The sequence below is a fragment of the Clytia hemisphaerica genome, unplaced genomic scaffold (genome assembly GCF_902728285.1).
Source record: "Clytia hemisphaerica strain Z4C2 unplaced genomic scaffold, Clytia hemisphaerica genome assembly, whole genome shotgun sequence".
NCBI classification, from domain to species: Eukaryota; Metazoa; Cnidaria; class Hydrozoa; order Leptothecata; family Clytiidae; genus Clytia; species Clytia hemisphaerica.
In genome coordinates this window covers 81,184-104,723 of record NW_027104561.1, presented here as the reverse complement: position 1 = coordinate 104,723, position 23,540 = coordinate 81,184, and the positions used below count along the sequence as shown (strand labels likewise).

The following is a 23,540-nucleotide window of genomic DNA, read 5'->3' as shown; positions in this document are numbered from 1 at the left end:
CAGTGTCACTATTTCATGTTCTGAAAATATCTGACAAGGTCACAAAATCGTTAATCTTTAAAAATTGTATCTGACAGGGTCGACTTTTAGGGTGAGTTTAAGTAAAAAATATTAGACAGGATGCAAATTATGTTTGTTGTTGGACAAAGGGTGATAAGTGATAAGAGAATTTTTTGGTGCGATGCCGTGATGAGAGGATATTATCCTCCGACGTGATGTCATAATTAAAAATATTTTTGGGGTGCTAGCGTGATCCCTCATCACTCCACTGGTATTTATCTATATTTCAGTGCAAAAAGGTCCTAGGGCCCACTATCCGCAAAATCAAAAAAGGTAAAATGGTTTCAAAAAAGTCGAAAGAAAAATTGAATAAATGTTAAAAATAAAATAATTATTTTAACCCTATTCGTACTAGGGGGGGAGGGCTGTCCTAAAATAATAGAGCTTTTGCCATGAATTTTTCTATAAATTCCTAACTTTTATTTAGCTTCAAAATAAAAATGGCGGGAAAAAGCGTGATTTTGGCTTTTATGTGTGTGATGATGTATTGCAGATTTTTAACTATTTTTGCGCAATGAACAAACAGATTTTTCCGATTGTCTTGATCGTGGGAGAGCTAAAAATTATTATTATCACGTAAATGAGGGGTGCCGCTGAGGGGATTTTACATCCTCTCCGATCTGCTACTACATACTAGCTATCAAATAGAATCAAGATGTCAATTAGTCCAATGGTAAATCTTCTTCCATCCATTCTCCGCTTTGTAGATAGCCAATGAATTTACTGTAAAAAAATATATTTGAAGCTGAGCTCAAGAAGGCATTTATCCAATATAATTCAACTCTATATATTTCCGTATTTTATACTTCAAAGTACCTCCGTACCGAGGATGGTAAAAAGTTTTTTGTTGATTCATTTTTCATCTTTATTTTATAAAATTTTTGAATATATTCCTCTAAATCATGTCTTTTCAATGGTATATGTTTTGTTAGATTAGAAGCAAAAATGGAAAGCAAAACTAAAATTAGCACACAGTTAATGCGAATAGACTTTAACAAGTACACGTTTTTTTATAAGAACATCCAAAATTTTTGAAGCCTTCGAAAGTCCTTAACTTTTTTAGTTTCACGCCAAAAATGTCCTTAATATGTTCTTATTTTGACCAGTTTTTGAGCATTTTTGGCCATTTTCCTAGGAAATCGGGTGTTTTAGAGTCCGCAAAGCCTGAAAATGTTCTAAATTGTACTTAACATTTTTGCCATCGAAGCCTTATGTTCTTATATAGTTTGTTCTTATAAAAAAACGAGCACATCTCATTACTAATCATTGTTAAGAAATGTTAAATACACCTTTCGACGGTAGCCGCCAATTGCCGCGCGGGCATTTTTTTGTCCGCTTTGTCCCACTAAACTCGATCCAATCCTTTTTTGACACATTTTTATTGTCTATAGGTGCGAAAAAAGGACTGGGACGGTTATAGTGGGATAAAGTGGACAAAGAAAATACCCGCGCGTCAATTGGCGGCTACGGTCGAAAAGGTAAATTGCAAAAACAATGACAATGATAAAAAGATAACAACTTACCACCAATGTCGCCGTCTTGGCTAAATATTTGGACATTGTTGGGGAGCCACAGACTTTGAGCGTCAAGATTACTTGCTACAACTTTGCTGACATCAGCTAATTTGCCATTGTAACTTGCATCATCCATCGCCAAAACCTTGTTGGATTGTAGACTCCAGGAACAATGGTATTTGACTTCGTTACAATAACCGTAAAATAGGTCATCAGATGGGATGTAGAAAGTGATTTGGGTGACAAGTGATGGAAGACCTGGAACGTAGATTTTGAATAATGTTATGAAAAAACACAGTAGAGAGAAAATTACCCCTTTCCTCTGGCTTGGAAAAATACATTCGTCAAGTGTTATGGGTCTATTGGGTCTCTGAAGCAAAAGGGTTTAAGAACTTAAAAGATTTCCAGAATAAACTTTCACCGGGTAAACACGTTATTTTTTAAATCCCGAATTACGATGATTAACAGAGGCGAATTTCCAATAAAGGTGACCCAAATTTCCAGTCTCATTAAGTCGACTCTCACTCAAATTCGAGCCTCTATTATTCGAATATTTCTGTATTTTGAACTAAAAGATTGAACCGCTCAGTTTGGAAGTCGCTCAAAATGCTCTCAGTAATTTGAAACTCTGATTCTCAGGTTCCAAGAAAATGTTTGGTCCTTTGAAAATCCATTTGAGGGGAGAGGCAACAACTGTAATGTAACTGGGACTCTTCAACAGGATTTTTACATAATACCTAAGAATAATGAAAGTTATACCTGTCCACGTGAATTGCTTGTCTTTAGAATAATGACAATTCGATTTGACTTTCCTATTTGAAATTAAAAACACAAGAAGTTTCGTCACTTCACATTCTCAATTGTCTCAATTCTCTGTACTTTGAATCGAAAACCTAAACTAGCCGTAACATTTAGATGAATTATTCTAACAATTACTTTACGAAGAGACGTGACCGTGGTCAAAGCCAGGTTTTTTGTCTCAGATGAGAATGGCTTTATACAACAAATAGGGCAAGATTCTTTAAATTTTGCCGAACTTTGTTGAATTTTGAGATGGAAAAGCCTCAATAAAGTTAGCCTGTTAGACGAAAACCGCTTTTTTATCGCGATTTAACAAAGAAAAAGTTTGTTGTTGGGAAGGTACTGGCTACAATAAAGTCTGAGATGAAAGAACTTTTTACATTGTTTTGTAAAATGATTTCGGATTTATCGAGCAGTAAAGAAAGTGTCGGTGTGACGGTAGTGAGATGGTTGATTTTCACCAGTCACCCACAGTAAAAGTACGAAGTCCTTACAAGTCTCTTTTAGGATCACAAACAAGGAGGATGTCTTCTCCTGAAGTGATAGTTGTTGTCATCAAACTTTTCATATTCAATCGGTCGTAGTGTGCAGAATAATCTGAAAAAGAAAGAAATTTCAGAAAATTTTAAAATTTAATAATTCTATTCAAGAATTGAATACACGGATTTTGACTTAAATCTTATTTTAACTTGAACCAGCACGATAAGAAAATCAAGCAAACAAAAAGCTAAAGTTTTACCACTTTGACCCTTCTGTACTCTTCTGGGTAGTTATTATTATTCTAATTCTAAATATACACACGTTTGCCTCATTTTTTTAAGACAAAGACTAATGCAAAATATTGTGCTTTCGAATATCTTTCCAACGGTACCAAATCTTGTTATGAATAAAGACTTCCTTCAAAAGTCACAGACAAAAGAAACTGTGCACATGAAAACACCCTTCTAGATTTTTTGAACTGGGAACAACAGATCTCTATTCCAATCATATACTAACAAGGAAAGACAGATTTTCCACTAAAACAATTCTTTTTGGTTAACAGAAAACATCATCTCTTCAAATAAAGACTTCTTTTGTTAGGGGTATATGTCAGATCATCTGTTTGACATAGAACATTCAAAAAGTAATTTGATACGGGCGAGACAGGGGTGGAAAGAGCTTTTATCGGTGATCCAAAAAATATCTGCAATCTGATTGGTTAAAAAGAGTACAATATATCTTGTATTTTACATGTACAAAATATAAATTGACGAAAAGATGTTGTTGCATTGTAGCGGTAGCAGCAATCTAACGTCATTTTGCTAAAAAAGTGCCCTGCGCTTTTATTCAAACATACACAGTCCATTTTTTGGGTCACCGATAAACCAGTTATCAGACACTTGCGAGTACAATATGAAAATATTTCACTCGTTCCGGATTTTTCGTATATTTTCCTCGCCTAAAGGCTCGAAAAATATTGTACGGAAAAATCTCGAAACTCGTGAAATATTCCTCATATTGTACTCGCAACTGTCCGATAACTATTACTTATTAAGGAAGATTTCAGGTAGCACGTTTTTTAAATATTTTTCTTGTGACATGCGCAGTGAATAAAACAGCCGGATATATTAAGAATAATAATTGACGGCATATTTGAAATCTGACGTCAATTATCTTCTTCAGAATGTAATTCGCCACAGCAACGATTCAATTTTCCACAAAGTTAAAGCTTTCGCATCAAAGAATTGGTAGTTATGAAAAAAGACATTCGCAGAAAGCAGTTATTATAACGTAAACCGCAGCGACGCCGAAGATGTCAAGATTCATTTCCGGATTCGTATCATCGTTGCTAAATCTAGCCACTGGCAAAACAAATCAAGTTCAGCAACCTCCTGAAGATAACGAAGGTTTGGTACAAGAAGCAGATGTCATTGAAGATGATGCAGCTCGATTAAACTCTCAATCAGAGTCACATGAAGGTGATATCGTCGAGACAACCAACGGTGTTCAAAGTAACACACAGGATCCCAGCTCAAGTATGGTTAACGCTACTGTTCAGAATGGCCACGAAGACCAACACGAGGACTCGCAACAGGAAGGATCGATTGACGAAACAAAAGATGCACACGATATGCATTTGCAACAACATGTAGATAGTGTCCTTTCAAAATCGGATAATGACAAAGATGATGATGGTAACAAATCGGTCTTAAATAAATGTAGCACTATCACCGATGATGTTTCATTGCATCCACCACCCTCAGTGGATGTAGCATCTCAACTACCGGCCGCATTAGATGTACAAACTCAGTTACCGCCCACATTAAATGTACAATCTCAATTACCGCCCGCATTAAATGTACAATCTCAATTACCGCCCGCATTGGATGTACAATCTCAATTACCGCCCGCATTGGATGTACAATCTCAATTACCGCCCTCAGTGGATGTACAATCTCAATCACTACCCAAAGAGAGAAATGCTCACAGTTACCAAACACCATTATCTTCGAAAGACAACTGCACCTCAATAGAGCACGTTGTAGATGATTACGCACCTGTACTCTCAAACGGCCAGTTTCCAATCGAAACTGAACATTGTAAAAACAAGGGGAATACTCAACTAGGAGATGAAATCGGGTCGAAAAGACATCTCCAGCAAATCGAGTTCACCCTAAAACAGATGTGTATAACTTTGAGCAATACATTATCGGATAAACGCAGCCTCGAAGAGGATAACACAAAGTTGAAAGAACTCCTTCTAAAACGCGAACAGCGATCGCAAATGGATTTATCATCGTTGAGACAAAGTTTTAACGGCGAGTTTATCAATTTAAAGGAGGCTTTTCAGAAGCGTGATAAATGTTTTGAGACTTTAAAACAAGAGCTCAAACGAGAAAATAATCAAGTTTCTATCCAGCGTGATGAGGCTATTTGCAAGAGTCAAAGACTTGAAAAGGAGGTCGTAACATTAAACAATACGATCGCTAAACTGGATATGGATGTATCGAAGCTGAAAAACGATTTACACCAAAATGATCAAGTTTTGATTCAGCACGATATTATCTTGAAAGAAAAGAACAATGATTTAGCGCAGCAAAATGTAGTCTTGGAGGAAAGCCAAGATAAAGTAGAAAGGTTGATTAGAGAGCTGAAGTCCGTTAAAGATGAATGTTTGATTCTTAACGAACAGATTAAGAACATTGTTCAAGAGACTGAGCAGCGATTCTCCGAAGATTTTCGTTCACTCAAGCAGTCGAACGAAAATTTGACCAAAAGAATATCAGTCCTCACTTCAACAATGATCCAAGATGGTGCTGATCATTTAAAGATACAAAAGAAACTGGAAGAACAGGTTAATGATAAGAATACAGAGACCGAATATTTAACCAAAGAAGTAGCCCAAGGAAAGGAGGAGCTAGATCGAATGAAAGGTGAGTTTGGAAAGATGGTAAAGAAATACTTAACCGCAAAACGGGACAGCGCGGCAAAAATCGCTTCATTAAAATCAGAGAAGGCTGATTTGGAACAGAAAATTGACGAGATGAGCGACGCCGAGAATATGTACACAAAGACGATTGATAAACATATTAACGAGAAAGGGAAACTGCAGGAACATAACAAATCATTAGTTGGACAGGTTGTGGATTTGAAAAGAACTTTATCAAGAAACAAAAGTAAAGGAAGCAACCCTTTTAAACGGTATGTGCCAATTTCGTCTTCATTTCAAAAGTTTTCAATGTGAATACCATGTCAATGTAACACCTTTTCCCGTGATTCAAACTTTTCAGAATTAACCTTAACTCTCCATACGATCCACCGATGTGCCTAAAACTATAGGGGGGGATAAACTAACGCATTTTTGGCTGGGCTTAGGAAAGTGGGTTTTTGACATTTATTTAAGACAATTTGATTACCACCATAATCTTCGTTGATATGTGATAACTATTGATTGATAAGTGGCCAAATATCTGACTAAAAAAAAATGGTGTAATTATTGAGCAAATTTGGAACAAAGCATAGATTGGTATCAGAATGGCTGCCCAGAAAGAAAAAAGGATAGCCCTTATTTCTGGACCCATTCAGTGAAAACGTAGGCCACAGCCGAGGGACACAATTTTTATGGAAATTTCACACAAAAAAATTTCAAAGAAATTTCAAACACACTTTGTTCAAAATTTACACGAGTTTTATAAACTACGTTACCAGTTAGGCCTACTATAACACTCTTTTCTTCTTCTTTAAAGCCAAACCATGAAGCACGCTCGTGAGAAATCAATTCATGCTTTTCTGAATGCGCATCATAAAAAACCGTCGATCGGAATTGCAACGAAACCCATGCATTATTTTGGACACAGGAGTTGTACTGTTTTGAATGGTAGCCAATCAGATGATTCATATATTATGATTCAATCAAGAAAAACGAATAATCTCGGTAGGTCTCCATTAGTCGAAAACTTTACACCTCATGGGGACACCTTGATCAACCTATTACCTAGCACTTCTGGCAGTCAAACACAACACCTCACAGCAAACCCAAGTCAAGACCTGGGCAATACAGTAGCAGTAGTTGGAAGTAGCTTACAGGACGTAGGAGATTCGTCTTCTTTTAGTGTTCAAGAAAGTAACAACAAACAACCAGACACCGAACCAATCGATTGTCTGGAAACAACTTCCCAAGAAAAGACCGAGAGTCATAGTTTCGATAAAATCCAAAGTTTGAACAGTCACCATGGAACACTCATTGATACTGACCCACCAATCGAAATAACTAGTACCGTGAACATCACTGGTAATCAACTGTGTACTAAAAAAGAGAATGGTTTAGCAATGTCTCCAGCAAATACCAAAACATCCTCCGTCACTGACATTGGAGTCCAACCAACCAACGAGAAACATAAATCATTGATGATAAATACGATTCAGCAACATATTACAACTAAACACGAAACCAGGCTAGAGCACGTTAAGTCAAGCCTCAAATCAAAGAATACATCATGTAGCACAAAAAGTCCAGGATCAGACTCAAGCCAGACTCAACCAAGCGGTAGCAAGTACATTGGAAAACAGCAATCCATAACTAAAACAACTTCACCAGACATATCATCGGCATCAAGTGTTGATAGCTCTCACCACGAAGCCATCGCGATCGGTTGCACCCAAAATTTTATAACTCCTTCTACAACAGGGGGAACACTAAACCGTGATGATAGAAACAGTGAAATAGTTGAGGGGGTTGAAGTTTCCGAGGATTCGGTTGTAGAAAACCATTATGATGGTAGCTCAGATATTGGAATAAGGGAGGCAACAAAGTCATCGTTGCGATCAAAGATATATGGTCTCTTTTTCGGACGCTCCCAAAATTAAATTTTTTCTCTGTTGTACTGCTAACATCTCTGTTTTAATATTTTGTTTATCACTTTTCTTTTTTTATTTAAATATACCTAAAATATAATCAAATTACTCTTTTTCACTTCTTTTCTCTGTGTTTAATCAAATCAACATGTAAAATGTAGGTCGACTCTGTCGAGGGTCCGGAAGTAACTTAGGTACATATTCTAGAGATCCCTGGAGATAGTAAGGAAATGTGATGGAAAATTAATAAATTTTAAAATAAAGATATGCATTAACACTTACAAGTCAGTGCGGCACTTATCTAGTAATCCGATAGCGGATTGGCGAGCACCCCGGGGGGGGGGGGGGCACTGGGTTTGCGGACTGACGGCATGTGCGGGCCAAAAATTGGCTTTTAAAATTGGACCTTTACAGTGCAATAAAAATCAGTGAAAATCATACCCTTACAGTGCATTTTCCCCAAAATTTTCGATCCTTTTCGTGCATAAAATGGTCAAAATTCTAGCATTTTTGGTCAAAATATCTAGATTTTTCAAGAATTTTCTGAAATTTCTACCCTTACAGTGCATCTCTAGTTTTTCCGACCCTTACAGTGTATTTTTAACATATTGGAAAAGGTACCCTTAGGACCCGCACATACCCGTCGGTCCTTTTACCCAGCTGCCCCCCCCCCCCCCGGGGCGAGCACCCACGCCCACGTTGAAGCTCTAAACGGAAAAGGGCAAATTTCCCATCGGAGAGGATTGAAAGTCGACCTTTGATCTGCTGCACCCCTAGTCGGGTTCAACTATCCTCACACCTAAGCACTGGAAAAATTACAGTTCGAACCGACCATCCGTCAAAACAAGGGCTGGGATCAAGACCCCCGTTGCAGAATTCGTTGCACGGTCAGGCGAAATTCTGTAATTCAAATCTTCTAGGTGTTGAAAATTTTCCGACCTTTAGAGCTTTAGCGTGTCGGTAAAAAGTCTCTACAACGAGTGGCAGATAAGAAAATTCCCGTTTTTAAAGGACATTTATTCAATTCTATCCGAAAATACAGATATCATATCTCATTAGAGTTTGAGTTTTACAGTCATCCTTAAAAATAAGAAATATAATAAGATACCTGTGTTGTACGTTTTGATAAAAAGTAAATACAAAATCTGTACCTGGTAAAAATTTGACATGTCCATTTTTCTTGGCTGTACAATGGCCTGCATTACCAATCAACTCAGTGTTGCTTAATTCCACTTTGTTATTGTTTGAATTGTAAAGAACGCATCGTGCACCTCTATTGTAAGGTGAAGTCGGTAGGACTAGTGTGTTCTTGTTGACTCCCAATGCATAATGGTGTTTATTTGGTGAATTAGCAGAGTCTGAGATTTGCAACTGTTTTGATATATCGCCAGTGATTCGTAACCCAAGCTCGATGTTCCATAAGGAGAAAGGATGTTCTGGGTACAGGTGCATACCGAATGCCCAGACATCTCGACATTTGGCGTCTCCAATGACAACCATGTTAGAGCCTGATTGATAGGAGTTCATACATTTACCACCTTGAAGGAATTTGATTCGGAATTTTCCTGTTTAAACCAAATAAAAAGAGATTGATAATACAATATATGCAGTAATAAGCTCTTGTGCAAGGTTGCTATCACGAGGCCCTAGCATGAGGCTGCACGTATCAAGCAAACAAGCTAAATATTTTTTATTCTTATAGCAATTACGAAGATCATTATGTTTTTTGTCACAAAAATTAGCGAAAAATAGCCCAAATTACACATAACGCCAAAATCTTAATCCCTTAATGACCCAAAAGAATTTTGAGATTAAAGAAAAATTCGAATCATGGATTGCATTTTACACAATGTTCCAACTGAGGGGAGCACAATACCCAAGTTCGAATTAGAGAAAAACTCGAACTTAGGGAGAGTTGACTGTACAAAGAAAATACTGAGTTTAATCCCTTCTAAAAAACGTACTGGAGAGAAGGAGATGGAAAAGAGAAACGAGATTTTAAATGTTTTGTTTTTATACAAGTGTTCCCGTTCCATATCAGACACGTATTTCGTTATCAGTACAGTGTCTATATATATGCTTATATAAGCAAAATGTTTTTCTTTTCATCTTTCTGACCAATCTTGCAGTGTCGATCCGATGTGAAAAAGCTTGTGAATTGAAATTGATGAGTAATCAAACGATATCATTCTTATTTAAAAACAAAACTTTTAAGGGATAAAAAGAACCTTTTACCTAGCGGGATATTGGATTGCATGAATGAAGGAATAAGCGAGGCGCTTCTCAATTGTTGTAAAATTGTCGGTTTACTGGCATCACATTCCACATCTCGGCCGCAAAAGGTGACATCGGTCTGGATCGAATACCGAAGACCGTTGACAAATGCTGATTCCATCGGTTCTGTCACTTTACGGTAGAATCTATTCATCATGGAATAGTAGCCTGGATAAAATACTGGGTCGTAATATTCTACCTAGAAGAACAGAAAACATTGTTGCTCAGAAGATGTATTTTGACTAGCCATTAGAACCGTTTGAGAACCAAACAGATTCATAGCCTAGTTAATTAATTCCGTATTCACAAGGATAGGACATTGCTTATCGCAATACAGCGTTGTCGGCGCTTTAAAGATTATTTATATTCACGGATGTTAAGCTTACCTTATTCAGTCACATCTTACTTACTATCAAATTTATCCTAGTGAAATCAAACTTGCTTAGATTTCTAGACTAACAGATCCGGTGAGGCTCGAACAAACAAAGAAACAACAAATTTATCATTCGCGATTTCTGAGAACTCAGCTTTGCTTCTGCAGAATTATGAAAAAGGGTGTCTAAACATCCCTACCCTAAATCCTAATATAGTGCTGCGCTATTTCTTAATAATAATAATCTCGATAAACAGCTTTAATTTCAATTCAAATTTTCAATTCAAATTTTCGATCAAAGCGATTCAAAAATAATTCGCTTACGTATTCATGATATTCCAGATGTAATGTTTTATACGGGAGCACTCAAAATAGCCCGGGCCTTTTGCCACTAGTTTTATAGTTTAAATTCAAAATTTGTTGCAGACACCGGTCTTTTTGGGATAATTCCGTATAAAACATTACATCGCGAATTTAACGAATCATTCTGTAGGTGTATAACTTACATATGAGAAAAATTCATTGGTTGTTGTATTCGAGGATAAATAGACAGCTTCATGAAAGAATTGTTGATCTTCAGAGATTGGATGTAGGAGCGTATGGAACTTTCTGACTGATGTTTCTAACGCTGTTGTTTTGATCTCAAAATACAAACGTGATATCATTGTTCTGATGTATACGTCTTTGTCCTGCGCATGCCCGTAAGCATAATTCTTGATGAAGGATTGTAGGTAAAGCCTTGAGAAGAGAAATTGAATAAGAAAAGCTGATACAGAGCTGATTTTCGGTTTACCTAATTTTGACGTGAACTAATTGTTTAGGGAACTAATTCCCACGGGAGAACGTTTTCTTGCTTTCGAGTGTTTACCTTGAAAATTAGTTCTGCGATATACCTTTGGCTTTTTATCTGAAAATTCACAAAAAAACAACAGAAAAACCAGCGGTCGAGGTAGTGAATGATTTGTTATGTTTTAGTGTCTAGATCTCGAGATAATTAATTTTAAGGTGGGTGTAAATATACTGAAAAACTGCTAACTCGACAAAAAGTATCGATAATTTTCAATATTTGAACAAAAATATATCGAGATCTAGACATCGAAAGCTAATAAATAATACCATTTTTGGATACTACTAAATCAGAGTTATCTAGCTGTGGGAATGATTTTTCCTAAAAAATCTCCCAGCAAAATGCTGACGCCATCGGAAAACGCCCAAAACATAGATTTTTCGCCTTATAAATGCCATTTCTCGGCACCAGATGGTCGAAATTTAACAAATAACCCCATTTTCTTTATCTACCTTTCACACTGAATCCGTTGGTAGCATCAGATATCTGATTTTTAAACCTCAGAAAAACCGCTAGTAAAGGGTCCCTTGATAAGTTCCATCGATTCACTAAAAATCGATTCACTCGAAAACTGCAGTAGACTCGAAGGGCAAATTCCTTTTGTCAATCCTACACCCTATTAGGAGCATAATATCAAAGATTTGCCCGGATCTAAGGGGTGCCCTACGAAAACTTGTTTAAGGTATTTTCTGAATCTCGGACGCTGGTCTACTAAGGAAACGAGCTTCTCGGTAATACGGTTAACATGATCATTTTATATCACTCAACTTTGTTCTAAAGCTAGGTCAAGGATCTGGAGTTTAAACAGCACTCGAAACTTTCTGGATTTTGATCAACAAAAGTTGATATTCTAAAGCTTATAATATGTCAATGGGCTTTTCCAGAAAAAATTTGAATATGGGGGTGGAGTAGTACAATTTTCAGTGATTTTACCCCCCTGGACAAAGTGACTTTTGAGCCCCCGGGCAACGGGTTTTACCCCCGGACAAGCATCAGTTGACCCGCCGGACAACCCGAATTAACCCCGGACAGAGCAAATTTACCCCCGGACAGAGCAAAATTTGATGATTTTTTGCCACCCCTTGGATAATATATCCTCCACCCCCATGTAAAGATATTTTCTGGAAGAGCCCAATATTTAATGTGTCCACCGTTTAACCTGTACCTTCTTTGACTTAGGGAGTGTGGTAGCTACATGTTAAGGTACATATGTTTTGGCAGAATATATTTGACTCCACATCCTCCTCAAATTCTGTATCGAAACTTTTCTTGGCGATCGCCCTGATGAGTGGGGAATTTCGACTCTTATTCCAATACCAAAGAAAGGTGATCTTACAAAACCTGATAATTATCGTGGTATCGCCCTCTCGCAAATTGCCTCTAAAGTATATAATCGCATTATACTGAATCGCATTCGTCCTGTTGTTGACAAACTTTTACGCCCAAATCAAAATGGATTCCGTGAATGACGATCTACCTCGGACCATGTGCTTGCTTTACGTAGGATCGTAGAAGAACTTAAAAATCACAAAAAAGAGGCAGTCATTTCGTTCATCGATTTTCGCAAAGCATTTGACTCTATCAATCGTGACCGTATGTTCCAAATTCTCCAAGCCTATGGTATTCCTGAAACTGTAGTCAATGACCATTAAAGTAATGTACCGAGATACTTCTGCCACGGTTACAACCCCAGAAGGACAAACTTATCCTTTCGTAATCAGTACTGGCGTTCTTCAAGGAGACCCTTTAGCACCTTTTCTCTTTATAATCGTTCTGGACTACGCTCTTCAATCCTCAATCACCAGTGACCATGGTCTCACTCTAAAACGTCGTCGAATTAGGAGACATCCCCCTGAACTACTGGCTGATCTAGATTACGCAGACGATATTGCTCTACTGGAAAATCATATTCAAACTGCTCAATCTCTTCTTCGTGCTGTGGAGGAGGCATGTCAAAATGTAGGTTTATTCTTGAATGCCAGAAAAACGAAATTTATCCATATCAACCGCACTAACGACGATAAACTTTATTCTTTAGATGGCTCTGATATCGAACGAGTTGATTATTTTCTATATCTTGGTAGTTACTCTGAGTCAGATCACGATATGAATGTTAGAATAGCCCAAGCCTGGAATGCACTTCATTCCAGTGCCGTAGCAACTGCTATGCCGCCAAATAACTTTTTTTTAAATGGTTATTTTGCAAAATGCAAAGTTTTATGTTGTTTTTTCTCGAAAGCATTTTGTTTTGAGTGCATTTTCAAGCAATCTACAGCTCAAATTTTCAAAATTCCCCCCTCGGGCCAAACCGGTTGGCCCTCACGGTGTCACTAAACTTCAGCCCCCTCAATATAAAAATGCTTCCTACGGCACTGCATTCCCTTCGCAAAGTATGGAAATCGAACATTTCTGAATCTACCAAAACCAAAGTATTCAAAGCCTGTGTAGAATCTATACTGCTATATGGCTCGGAATCTTGGACTTTAAACATCTCCCGATCAAAACGCCTTGACGGCACCTACACAAGAATGCTGCGGTCAGCCTTCAATATTTCTTGGAAGAATCACCCAACTATTTCTGAAATCTACGGTAAATTACCCCGCATTTCAAATGCTGTCCGTCGCCGGCGCTTAGCCTTAGCCGGTCATGTTTTAAGACATAATGAACCTGCTGGAAAATTGCTCACCTGGACCCCCGAAGAAGATCGACGTGTTGGTAGACCGAACATCACCCTGCGACAAATCCTTGAAGATGACACTGGGCTCAGTGGCAAAGACCTCGTTACAGCCATGTCCGATCGTGAAAAATGGAGAAAAGACTTTGTATACTTCACCTAACGGATGCATCAAGTACAAGTACAAGTTCTTTGACTTAGGGAGAGTGGTAGCTACATGTTAAGGTACATATGTTTTGGCAGAATAAATTTGACTAACTCTTGCAAATAGTTTCGGGGGAAATTGTCTAAATTGCACCATGCAATAAAACATATGGAGAAATTAATTAAGCCCACAAACGGGCTCGTCGGAAAAATTTGCATTGCAATGTGACAAACGGGCTCTGCGTTGCAATGTGACTTTAGATATAATTTAAAACTTACGAAGGATATTTAGTGATAGGATTATTTGAAGTAGACACATCTTCAATTTTGAAAAGATAAGTTCTTTGATCTTTCAATTGTTTAGGACGTTTAGCCTGTATGATGGTAATTGTTTCAGTATCACTATCACCAAGTTGAAATCCAGCACTCAGGTAAGTTTCATTGTCTGGTACAGGATTATATGTTGCCTGTAATAAAAAATGTAACAGGATTCATAAAACCGACTGATTAAAAAAATGACTTTGATTCGTTTTCAAACCCAAGACCCAAAACGTGAAGAGCATCCATAGAACATTAACTTTTTGTCTATATAGAAGAGTTTTTTTTTTCATTTCAGCAAGATTATTCCTATTACACCCATCACCAAATTTAACACGTCCCGTATTACTTCGCATAAATGCAAACCTCGAATAAACGCCCCTCCTAAAATTAAATAAACGCCCGGAGTTATTGCGCCCGTCAAGGGCGCCTTAATGAGGAGTACCTAGGGAAAATCTCACGATTCAGTTTTCCGGCTCGATTATTCATGTTTGTTCTCGATCATTCATTTTTTATTTTGTGTTTTTTTTACGCATGTTAATGTTAACAGAGACAAGAGCCTTGCTCGATTAAACTACTTTTCGTAGTATTTCCCCGATTTCCTATCTTTCTTCCGATCGGATTCATTAAAAGGTTATTCAAGATGGCGATAGTGTTTTTGATCATTTGCATGCTGGCATTGCAAGTTTCATCTTTTTGAATTAGCTCTAACTTGGCAAATTAATTCTTTCATCAGAGACATGCCTTTTTGCATCGTGTAAAGACTTTATTTGCTCTAGTTTTCGTTGATTTTTATGAACTATTTTTTACCAAAAGTGAGACTTATTTTTTGCTTTGTTTTGGTTTGTTGTTATGATTCCATGACCATGAGATTCCATGATGATGCGATGGTTGATTGCAATAAAAAACATATTTTCCTGTTGGGCTTGGAGAAAGTTATGGATGGATTATTGGATGAAATATCCTAACGTAATATATTTCCTATGTAAATGTAATGAAGAAGAAGAGAGAAGTAATTTTCACCAAATTATGGCGGCTTTCAGCACTGCAATTCGATTGAAGACGATAATGTGATGAACAATATTCGATGAACTTTTAGATCGTATACTGGAATTTCATTACCTAAGTAAGATGAAAGTATCTTTCAACAAATTATGGACAAAAATCCAGACGGTGCGATTATCGATTTGCAATTGATGCATTGGAGTTTTTTCACCACTGCTGCGATTTGATATTTAATACGATGATGCGATGCGATAGATGATTTGATGAACTTTTAGATCATTTATTATCATAAAGTGTTACTGGGATTTGATTAAGTAAGACCAAAGTATTTTTCAACAAATTATAGACAAAAATCCAGACGTTGCGATTATTAATTATTGTGATTGCGATTGATTGATGCATGGGTTGGGCGGCAATCGAAAATATGTTCCGTTCGCGTAAAAAATCTTCTTAAAATTGAGTCGGTCGGTCGGTAGTAAATTTAGTCGGGTTTTTTGGAAAATGGTTTCAAAGTAATATAGTTTTTAATATTTATTCGTTCGCTTGATGAAAAATTCCGACAATTCTCTGACTCGTCTGACTAGGAATTTTTGTCTGCCAAGTTGGACGTGAACGGAACATATTTTTGATTGTCGCCTTGGAGTTTTTCACCAAACTGCGATTTGATATTGAAGACGATGGATGATTTGATGAACTTTTGGATCATTTATTATGATAAAGTGTTACTGGAATTTGATTAAGTAAGACCAAAGTATTTTTCAACAAATTATGGACAAAATCCAGTTCTTGTGGTTATTAATTGCGATTGCGATTGATGAATGGGTTTGAGTTTTTCACCACTGCGATTTGCTATTGAAGACAATAGACCTTTTTTTAAAGAGGCAGCCATGTTGAATAATTATGTAGTCCAGCATAAAAACAATGATACAGCCATACATAATTACCGTATCATGTATATTTTGAAATTATGCATGGCTATATCATTGTTTTTATGCTGGACTACATAATTATTCAACATGGCTGCCTCTTTAAAAAAAGGTCTATGGGTGGTTTGATGAACTTTTAGATCATTTATTATGATAAAGTGTTACTGGAATTTGATTTAAGTAAGACCAAAGTATTTTTCAACAAATTATGGACAAAAATCCAGATGGTGCGATTATTGATTGTGATTGATAAATAATCAATTATGATTAAATATCGATTGCAGTCGATGAGTATCAATTTAAGTACATTACATCGATTACCTATTGATTTTTACTGACTTAATAACTAATTGATACATTAACGCAATCGATAGATAATTAATATATACTCACAATTGTTTCAATAAACTATGTATCAATGCAATCAATATTTTATAGATTACTCATTAATTGCAATCGATAATCGATTTTATCTTTTTTTTATATTTTATTTATGTTTTACTGAAATAAAATTCTTCTAGATGACTTTGAGTGAATTATGTTTAAAAAAAATATTGATTTTTGTTGTTCTGTTGTTGTATATTGATTTTAGGTGTTCTACACTTGAAAGCTGCTAAATTTATTTTTTCCTGCACAAGGACCATAAAAGAGTGGCAAAGAAAACTTCTTGTGTGATTTTTAAGAAAACTATATATTGTTTTGTTGTAACACATTTTCCTTGCAGTTCTTATAAATAAAACTTAAAAAAGCAAATTTTATTGCAACTTTCTGACTCATTTAACATGTCATTGAAATGGTTTACAGAAACTGTAATTATTTGGGCCTCCTGCTTTTTGTTTCCTTGGTTATCACTAACCGACGTCAGTTTCCCAGAAAAACATTGCAACGGGCGCATCATAGCCTTGGCTATTAGCTAGTAATAGGGCTATTGGTAAAAGGGTTGTTAGAATCCGATATCAGTAGGCTGGAGGGTGTTAAAAAGGTTTTTAACCCTTTAACGACTGCGTCTTTTTATTTGTCTGTACCCAAAATACCGCGGACATTTGAACTGACTGTTCTTAAAATACCGAGCTTTTCTTCGGAGGTGGTTGGTAAAATACCGCGACTTTTTTAGGACCCGTGCCAAAAAGACTGAATGACGGAATAACTCGGCAAAAAGTACTTTAGTGGTTCACGACTGCGAGACGAGATAACTCGTCAATAAAAAACATTCATCATTAATAGGAGTTTTCTATTAATATTTTTTCGTTTTCTAATTATTTTTACTTCTTTTTTCCATAAATGATATTAATTTTTCGCATCTGACTGCAAAAAAGAAGTACACAACTAAAAGGCTATACGAGAAAATTAGAATGCGGGTCAGGAATTATAAAAAGACTCATATCAACATGATTGAATTGAACAATAACTTTTTTTGCAATTTTTGAATTTTGTTTTGGAAGCTGGAATAATATCTTACGAATTTTATTAATTCTGCGGTATATACTTGGAACATTAATGCGTATACGAGATATCGCTTCATCAGTATTTTTAGCACGAATGGGGATGACGAGATACCTCAACATCAGTATTTTTTGCAAGGAACGCAAAGACGAAACACCTCAGCATCAGTATTTTTGGCACGGAACGCGATGACAATATAACTTGTCATCGGTCATTAAAGGGTTAACTTGTCCATCGTAGGTATATTGTTCGGTACCAAATGTCTACAAACAGGATGGTATACATCCACCCAAAGGCAGCGACGGAGATTTAAAATCAACTATAATAGACGATATCGGCTTAACGTGAAAACTCAGATTTGACCCCCGAATATTACCCACAATGCTTTGCCCGGAAAAAAAGTTCACGGTGAAATTTTTCCCGCACAACGCATTGTGGGGAATTCTCGGGGGTCAAATCTGAGTTTTTACGTGAAGTCGATATCGTCTATTCAGAGGAAATCATCCCTCAAAACCACTTTCGACATTCAAATCGAATTCCTTTAAAAGCAATCGAAGACCAAGCTGATATTATCGTAGGTTTCAGAGTACACATTTTTTTAAAGGAACACCTAATGTTTTTGAAGCTCTCGATTGTTCTTAACTTGAGTTTCAAACTAAGCATGTCTTAACAGCTTCTTCTGCTTCAACTTTAGTATTTCACATTTTTCTAAGGGTTTTAGGGTTCGTAAAGCTAAATGTTTTTACTGTTTTTTACCTATCGGCCTGTTACCGCGGCCATTTTTCGCCGGCCCTATTCCACCACATCTTTTTTTGGGCTTCCGCCAATAGGGCGTAAATAACGCCAAATTTGAAAATGCTATTCCAGCTTCAAACCGTAAGTATTACAAAATTTAATGCAATTTCATCTTCATATTAAAATGTTGAACTCCATGAAAACATTTGCATTCTCGTGAGTTTGGATAAAGAGTAAAAAATATGGTTTCATCATTTAACATGAATAACAACCCTTTAAATTAAACAAAAATGGTCAAAAATAACGCGCTTTTAGGTAAATGCAATTTTTGGCTCTTTTTACGCCTCCCTTTTACAAACCGTTCCATACTGCGCCACAGCCAAAAATAACGCCAATAAGGCCGGTTAAAAGGGCCGATATGGTATTTAATATTTTCCTTTGAAGCATATTTCTTATTAGTTCTTTAAAAAAAGCTATAACATGTATGCTATAGCAAGAGGTCCTTATATTCGCTAATTAACTGTTGCAGGTGGTAGAGCACATACGGCTTCATGGCAAGGTGTGGCCGGTCGTACCAAAGATTCCCAAAATGGTACTTGATGCCTCTCTGCTTGATGCTCAGCAATCAAGAGAAGGATCAAGGGTAAGTGAAGCAATCCAGGGAGAAAGAGTGGCGCCCTCTCTTACCTTCGGATAGAAAGCTATCGAAAGAGGGGCCTTCGGGTCGACTGTGGTCGCAAACTTATAGACTATAATTAAGACTTCTACTAGACCTTTCAGGTAAAAAAATGTCGGGGGAAATGAGAAATTTTTCCCCGACGAAATATTTCCCGACATTTTAACCCCACAACACACCGAAATTTTATACCCGCAACCAAAACTGAAATCAAATTTTTTTACAACACCTTATTACGAAATTAGTGCGTAAAAACGTCGAATTACATGATCCATTTTGAGTACTGAAGGAACCATTTCTTTTGGACAACCCTTAGTCGGTGAACTGGGGTGAAAGTGGCGAATTTGAATTGTTGTCGGGGAAAAGTGACGAATTTTGAAATTTTGGTCGGGGAAAAGTGACGAAAATGCCTCTAGGTGATTTTTCCCGACGAAAAAAAAATCTTTTCCCGATAAGGATAGTAATCTCACCTGAGATTCAACCAAATTTATCATATTCCAGTATCTGTGCATTGGTCTCAAATGAATTTTAAGCTCACAGAACATTTTGTTGAACAAACAATATATTTCTTTTTTGTGAAAGTGGATACCGTTGCGAACCATCTTTGTATGAAGAACTTAGATTGGTGCGGGTGTGGTTAGTGTTCTTGAGTGATGATGTAGTCGGGGATGGTTCGAGAGATAAACTAAATTAGACAACGATATTTACTAAAATTTTATTGTTTACTAAGACTAATAAATAATAGTAGCCCGATTTTGTAACAAATTCTATAAAAATTGTGCAAATTTGGAACAAAGTACCAAATTTGGACCAGTAGAAGGGCGGTCCAGAAAAAAAATTTAAGGGTAACCCTTATTTCCGGACCACTTAGTAAAACCTAGGCTAAAGCCCATGGGCTCATTTTTTATTGAAATTTCGAACTCATTTTAGGCCAAAACCAATTATAGAATCTGAAAGCTCTTGAAAAACTTTTATAGAAGAGTTTTAAGCGAGTATGGCCGATTTTTGTACTGAACGGGAGTTATTTGATGTTATTGCAACGATTATGTCTGGTGTTCCTTTAGGCCACTGGCATCCACTAACGGATTCGTACTCCTTATAGAGGATGCTTAATAAGCGATATTTCCTTTGTCCAGAGATTTGCCGCCTTTAGCCGATATACGGCTAAAGACAATTTTAGCTGGCGAGTGTCTACAAATATAACATTACGTAATGTTAAAATTTTCTGTGAGGCGCCAAATCATAGATTGGAAAATATATTTGGATTTCGAAAAAAAAGTAGGCGCAAGGAAGTTTGCTTGCTTTTCTTCCTCCTTTCTTGTTTGATGTGCAGATTTTGTAAAAGATGAGAAATTTTAGATTTATTGAATTTAAGTGCCCTGATGTATCTTCTGTGTGCACCAACAAAATTTTGCTTCATAAACTACATTTTGATGCTTGAATTTGGACTTGTATGAGTGTATAATTTTTTACCACACTGGATTCGTTGATCACTTTGGCTCCAGATAATTATTTTGTCAGTTCTACAGATATGTTGCAGATTATTTCAAGGTATTCTAGTTATGTTTATACAGTACATTTTGGGGGTCATATTGAATATTTCTGACATTACTTCTTTATGATTCTACTAAAGGGGAAAGGGAGTGTTGTTGTTTCTTCAACAAGGGCCTTTAAATATTAAAACAAAGAAAGAACTTTTCTTCAGCTTTGGCATTTCACTTTTTAATACTGTGTGGCCTTTGCATCTTTTCAGGTACTTAGCTTCAATTCTTTGAAGAGATTGGGGCGTTTCTGGTTGTTTTCTTTCACTTTTGTGTTCATATTTGTATTTTTTGAGCTTCGACTGAAGAGCTGATGGAAAAGTTTTGATAAATTTACAGAGCAGATATCTTATAAAAGCAAAAGTCAAAAATAAATCTACAGACTGTACATAATGCGCGCATCAGATTAATTTTTATCTTTTTTCTGTTTTGTTTTTCTGGTCTGGGATTCGAATTTCGAATGTAAACATTCCATTGAAAACGTTCGAAAAGATCGTTTTTGTGCGCACATCAATGTTAATCAAATTATTAACTCGCCAAGATTTCCTTAGCGAACCGGAAAGCGGTTGGTAGATCATTAAGCAGACCTATACTACCTAGGGTTTTGTAGAGGTCTGCGATTCAGACTAGTGTTCCTTTTGTTTACATGGTCCGCGGGGCCCTTGAGTTTTACAGACGGTCGGTCTTTTTTCTTTGAAATACCGCTATTCTATTGATTATGTGATAACGGCTAATTATTCCGGCAATTTTTAGAAAAATATTAAGAAATTATCTCCGTTATTTTTAAAACGTAAACTTAGGAAATAATATGTAATCCGTAGCGAAACTAAAGATGGTTGACGGAACAACGATGAAGTCGAGGAAAAAATGTAAAGAATTTCGTCGATTCTTGCCAATTTCGAAACTTTGATGTAAAGTCCAGACGATCTCAATCTTCATTTCCATTCAAAAAAGTACAAAAAACTCAAACAAAATAGAATATATACGGTATGTTCCATTTAAATTTGTTAAATTCAATCCTTCACCGGGTAGGGTAGGGTTTAGTTATCTCAACGAGCACAAATTTAGGCATGGTTTTCGTAATACTTTTACTGATACCCTTTTTGTGGTTGTCGGACTAACTCAGTTAAAAATACTCAGCACTTTTTTCTGCACTGCTTTATATATTCCCATGCGAGACAATCTCTGTTCGACAAACTAAAAGACTTAGGTATTGTTTTCCTCCCACTAAACCCTCCTTAATTTTGTCGGCTTTTATGATACGGTAATGAAAGCTTGACTTCAATTTTAAATCAAACTATAATTCTTTCTGTTGTTGAATACATTCATGAATCTGGAAGGTTCAGTGGTGCGTTATTTTAGTCTACTACAACCATAGCTCTCTCCACGTCACACCTTGTTTTACTTTTTCTTTCTTACCTCTGACGATATAACTTAGCGGAAGGAGGGACTATATTAGTGTTTAGTAGTAATTTGTAGTATATAGTATGGCTGTAGTATATGTTCGTAGAGTACCCTGTGTTTATGTTTCAATAAAGAAAAAAAATCCTTCACCGCTTTCTTCCTGCTTTGTTTTGTTCCGGCGAATTTTACTGGTACTGTAACCAAAGTACCCGTTACGGGTGAACGTTCGACTATTGCCACGTCAGCTGGGCCTTCATACCGCTACGGCTTCTTGTTTTCATATCAAAGAATCTTCCATTTTAGCTTTTTTTTTTTGCACTACGGCAGATTAGTTCAAGACATACTCTAACGAACTTTATGACGCGTTTGCATAAATTTTTAATATAATCTGTATAATCTGCATAAATTATCAATTTAGAAGTTTTCTAGTATTTATGTAGACGATGCTACCGTCCGTACAATATATTATAACATAGTTTGTAAAACGTAATATGTTGCACGGCGGATAGAGATTGTGTTTACGACAACAGCTACCCACGAAAAAAATTTCCGTCTTCACGTTTGTTCCTCTTAGATGAAACTCGTCTTAGACTATAGCATAGTATAGTATTTTTTATTGCACGTTCGTTCTTCTCGTGGACTTAGTGTACAGGGTGTACCGAAAAAAGTATCGAGTTCGAACAAGATTCTGAGTAGAAGGTTGTTGCGTGTGTTAATGTAAGAAAATATATATACACAATAATTGTTTTTACAGCAGTCATTATGATTATAAAGAATTAACTTGTTTTATAATTTTCATAGAAGCAGTGGTACGACTCGATACTTTTTTTTCGGGACACCCTGGTCGTGTTCACACTACAGACCTTCCTTAATAAAAATGTAGTTAGGAGAATCTTTTGTTGACTACAATACAGAACGTGCATTTAACAAAGAGTCGAATGCGTAGTATTGTAATTTTTAATCGATCTTCCTTAATTAAGAGTCGTAAGCTCTATTGTCTTAAGGGTAGGGTAGAGGCTTCCCTTAAAACAAAAGATTTTATTAAGGAAGCATAAACAAAGAATGCGTGCAGTGAACAAAAAGTTTTACGATTTCAAAAACGAATGAACTGAGGAAAAAATTAGAAATAGTGCAAACGGTGTTGTTGATGTGTAAGATGAATGCAGTTATTGAGTAAAACCATTAGAACAAATATGTTTGCGGATTTCAAGTGATGTATGGATACCAATATCAACCAATCACAGGTGAAATTGAAACTCTCAATAAAAAATCAACCAATGAGAAGCCTTAAGCAAAATCAATTACCGTGTTATAATAGATCTCGTGAACCTACAAAGAACTGTAATAAACCAGTGTATTCATCCATCATAAATCTCTTTGTTTAACTTTGATAGATTTAATTAAGTAAACTTTCCAGTGTGAACGCGCCCCCTGTATATAGATGTAGATAATTTTGAACTCGCAAGAACTG

At 36.4% G+C, this 23,540-nt stretch overlaps 2 protein-coding genes across 3 annotated transcripts; one reads left to right on the top strand and one right to left on the bottom strand.

Annotated features, from left to right (window-relative positions):
• Positions 1–166: 166 nt before the first annotated feature.
• On the bottom strand, positions 167–14,624 carry LOC136823276 (uncharacterized). 2 transcript variants are annotated; one of them, XM_067079458.1, is made up of 9 exons: positions 14,301–14,624; positions 13,890–14,036; positions 10,863–11,094; positions 9,945–10,182; positions 8,861–9,274; positions 2,870–2,972; positions 2,334–2,386; positions 1,584–1,832; positions 167–783 (listed from the first exon to the last, which is right to left on the bottom strand). In XM_067079458.1, exons 3-9 carry the CDS (start codon positions 11,019–11,021, stop codon positions 719–721), a joined length of 1,281 nt encoding a protein of 426 aa, XP_066935559.1. In that variant the 5' UTR covers positions 11,022–11,094; positions 13,890–14,036; positions 14,301–14,624; the 3' UTR covers positions 167–718. The 2 variants fall into 2 exon arrangements, with proteins under 2 accessions (XP_066935559.1, XP_066935558.1); XM_067079457.1 differs by lacking the exon at positions 13,890–14,036.
• LOC136823312 (putative leucine-rich repeat-containing protein DDB_G0290503) lies at positions 4,168–7,721 on the top strand. Its single transcript, XM_067079495.1, has 2 exons — positions 4,168–6,056; positions 6,602–7,721. Exons 1-2 carry the CDS (start codon positions 4,168–4,170, stop codon positions 7,719–7,721), a joined length of 3,009 nt encoding a protein of 1,002 aa, XP_066935596.1.
• Positions 14,625–23,540: the final 8,916 nt, after the last annotated feature.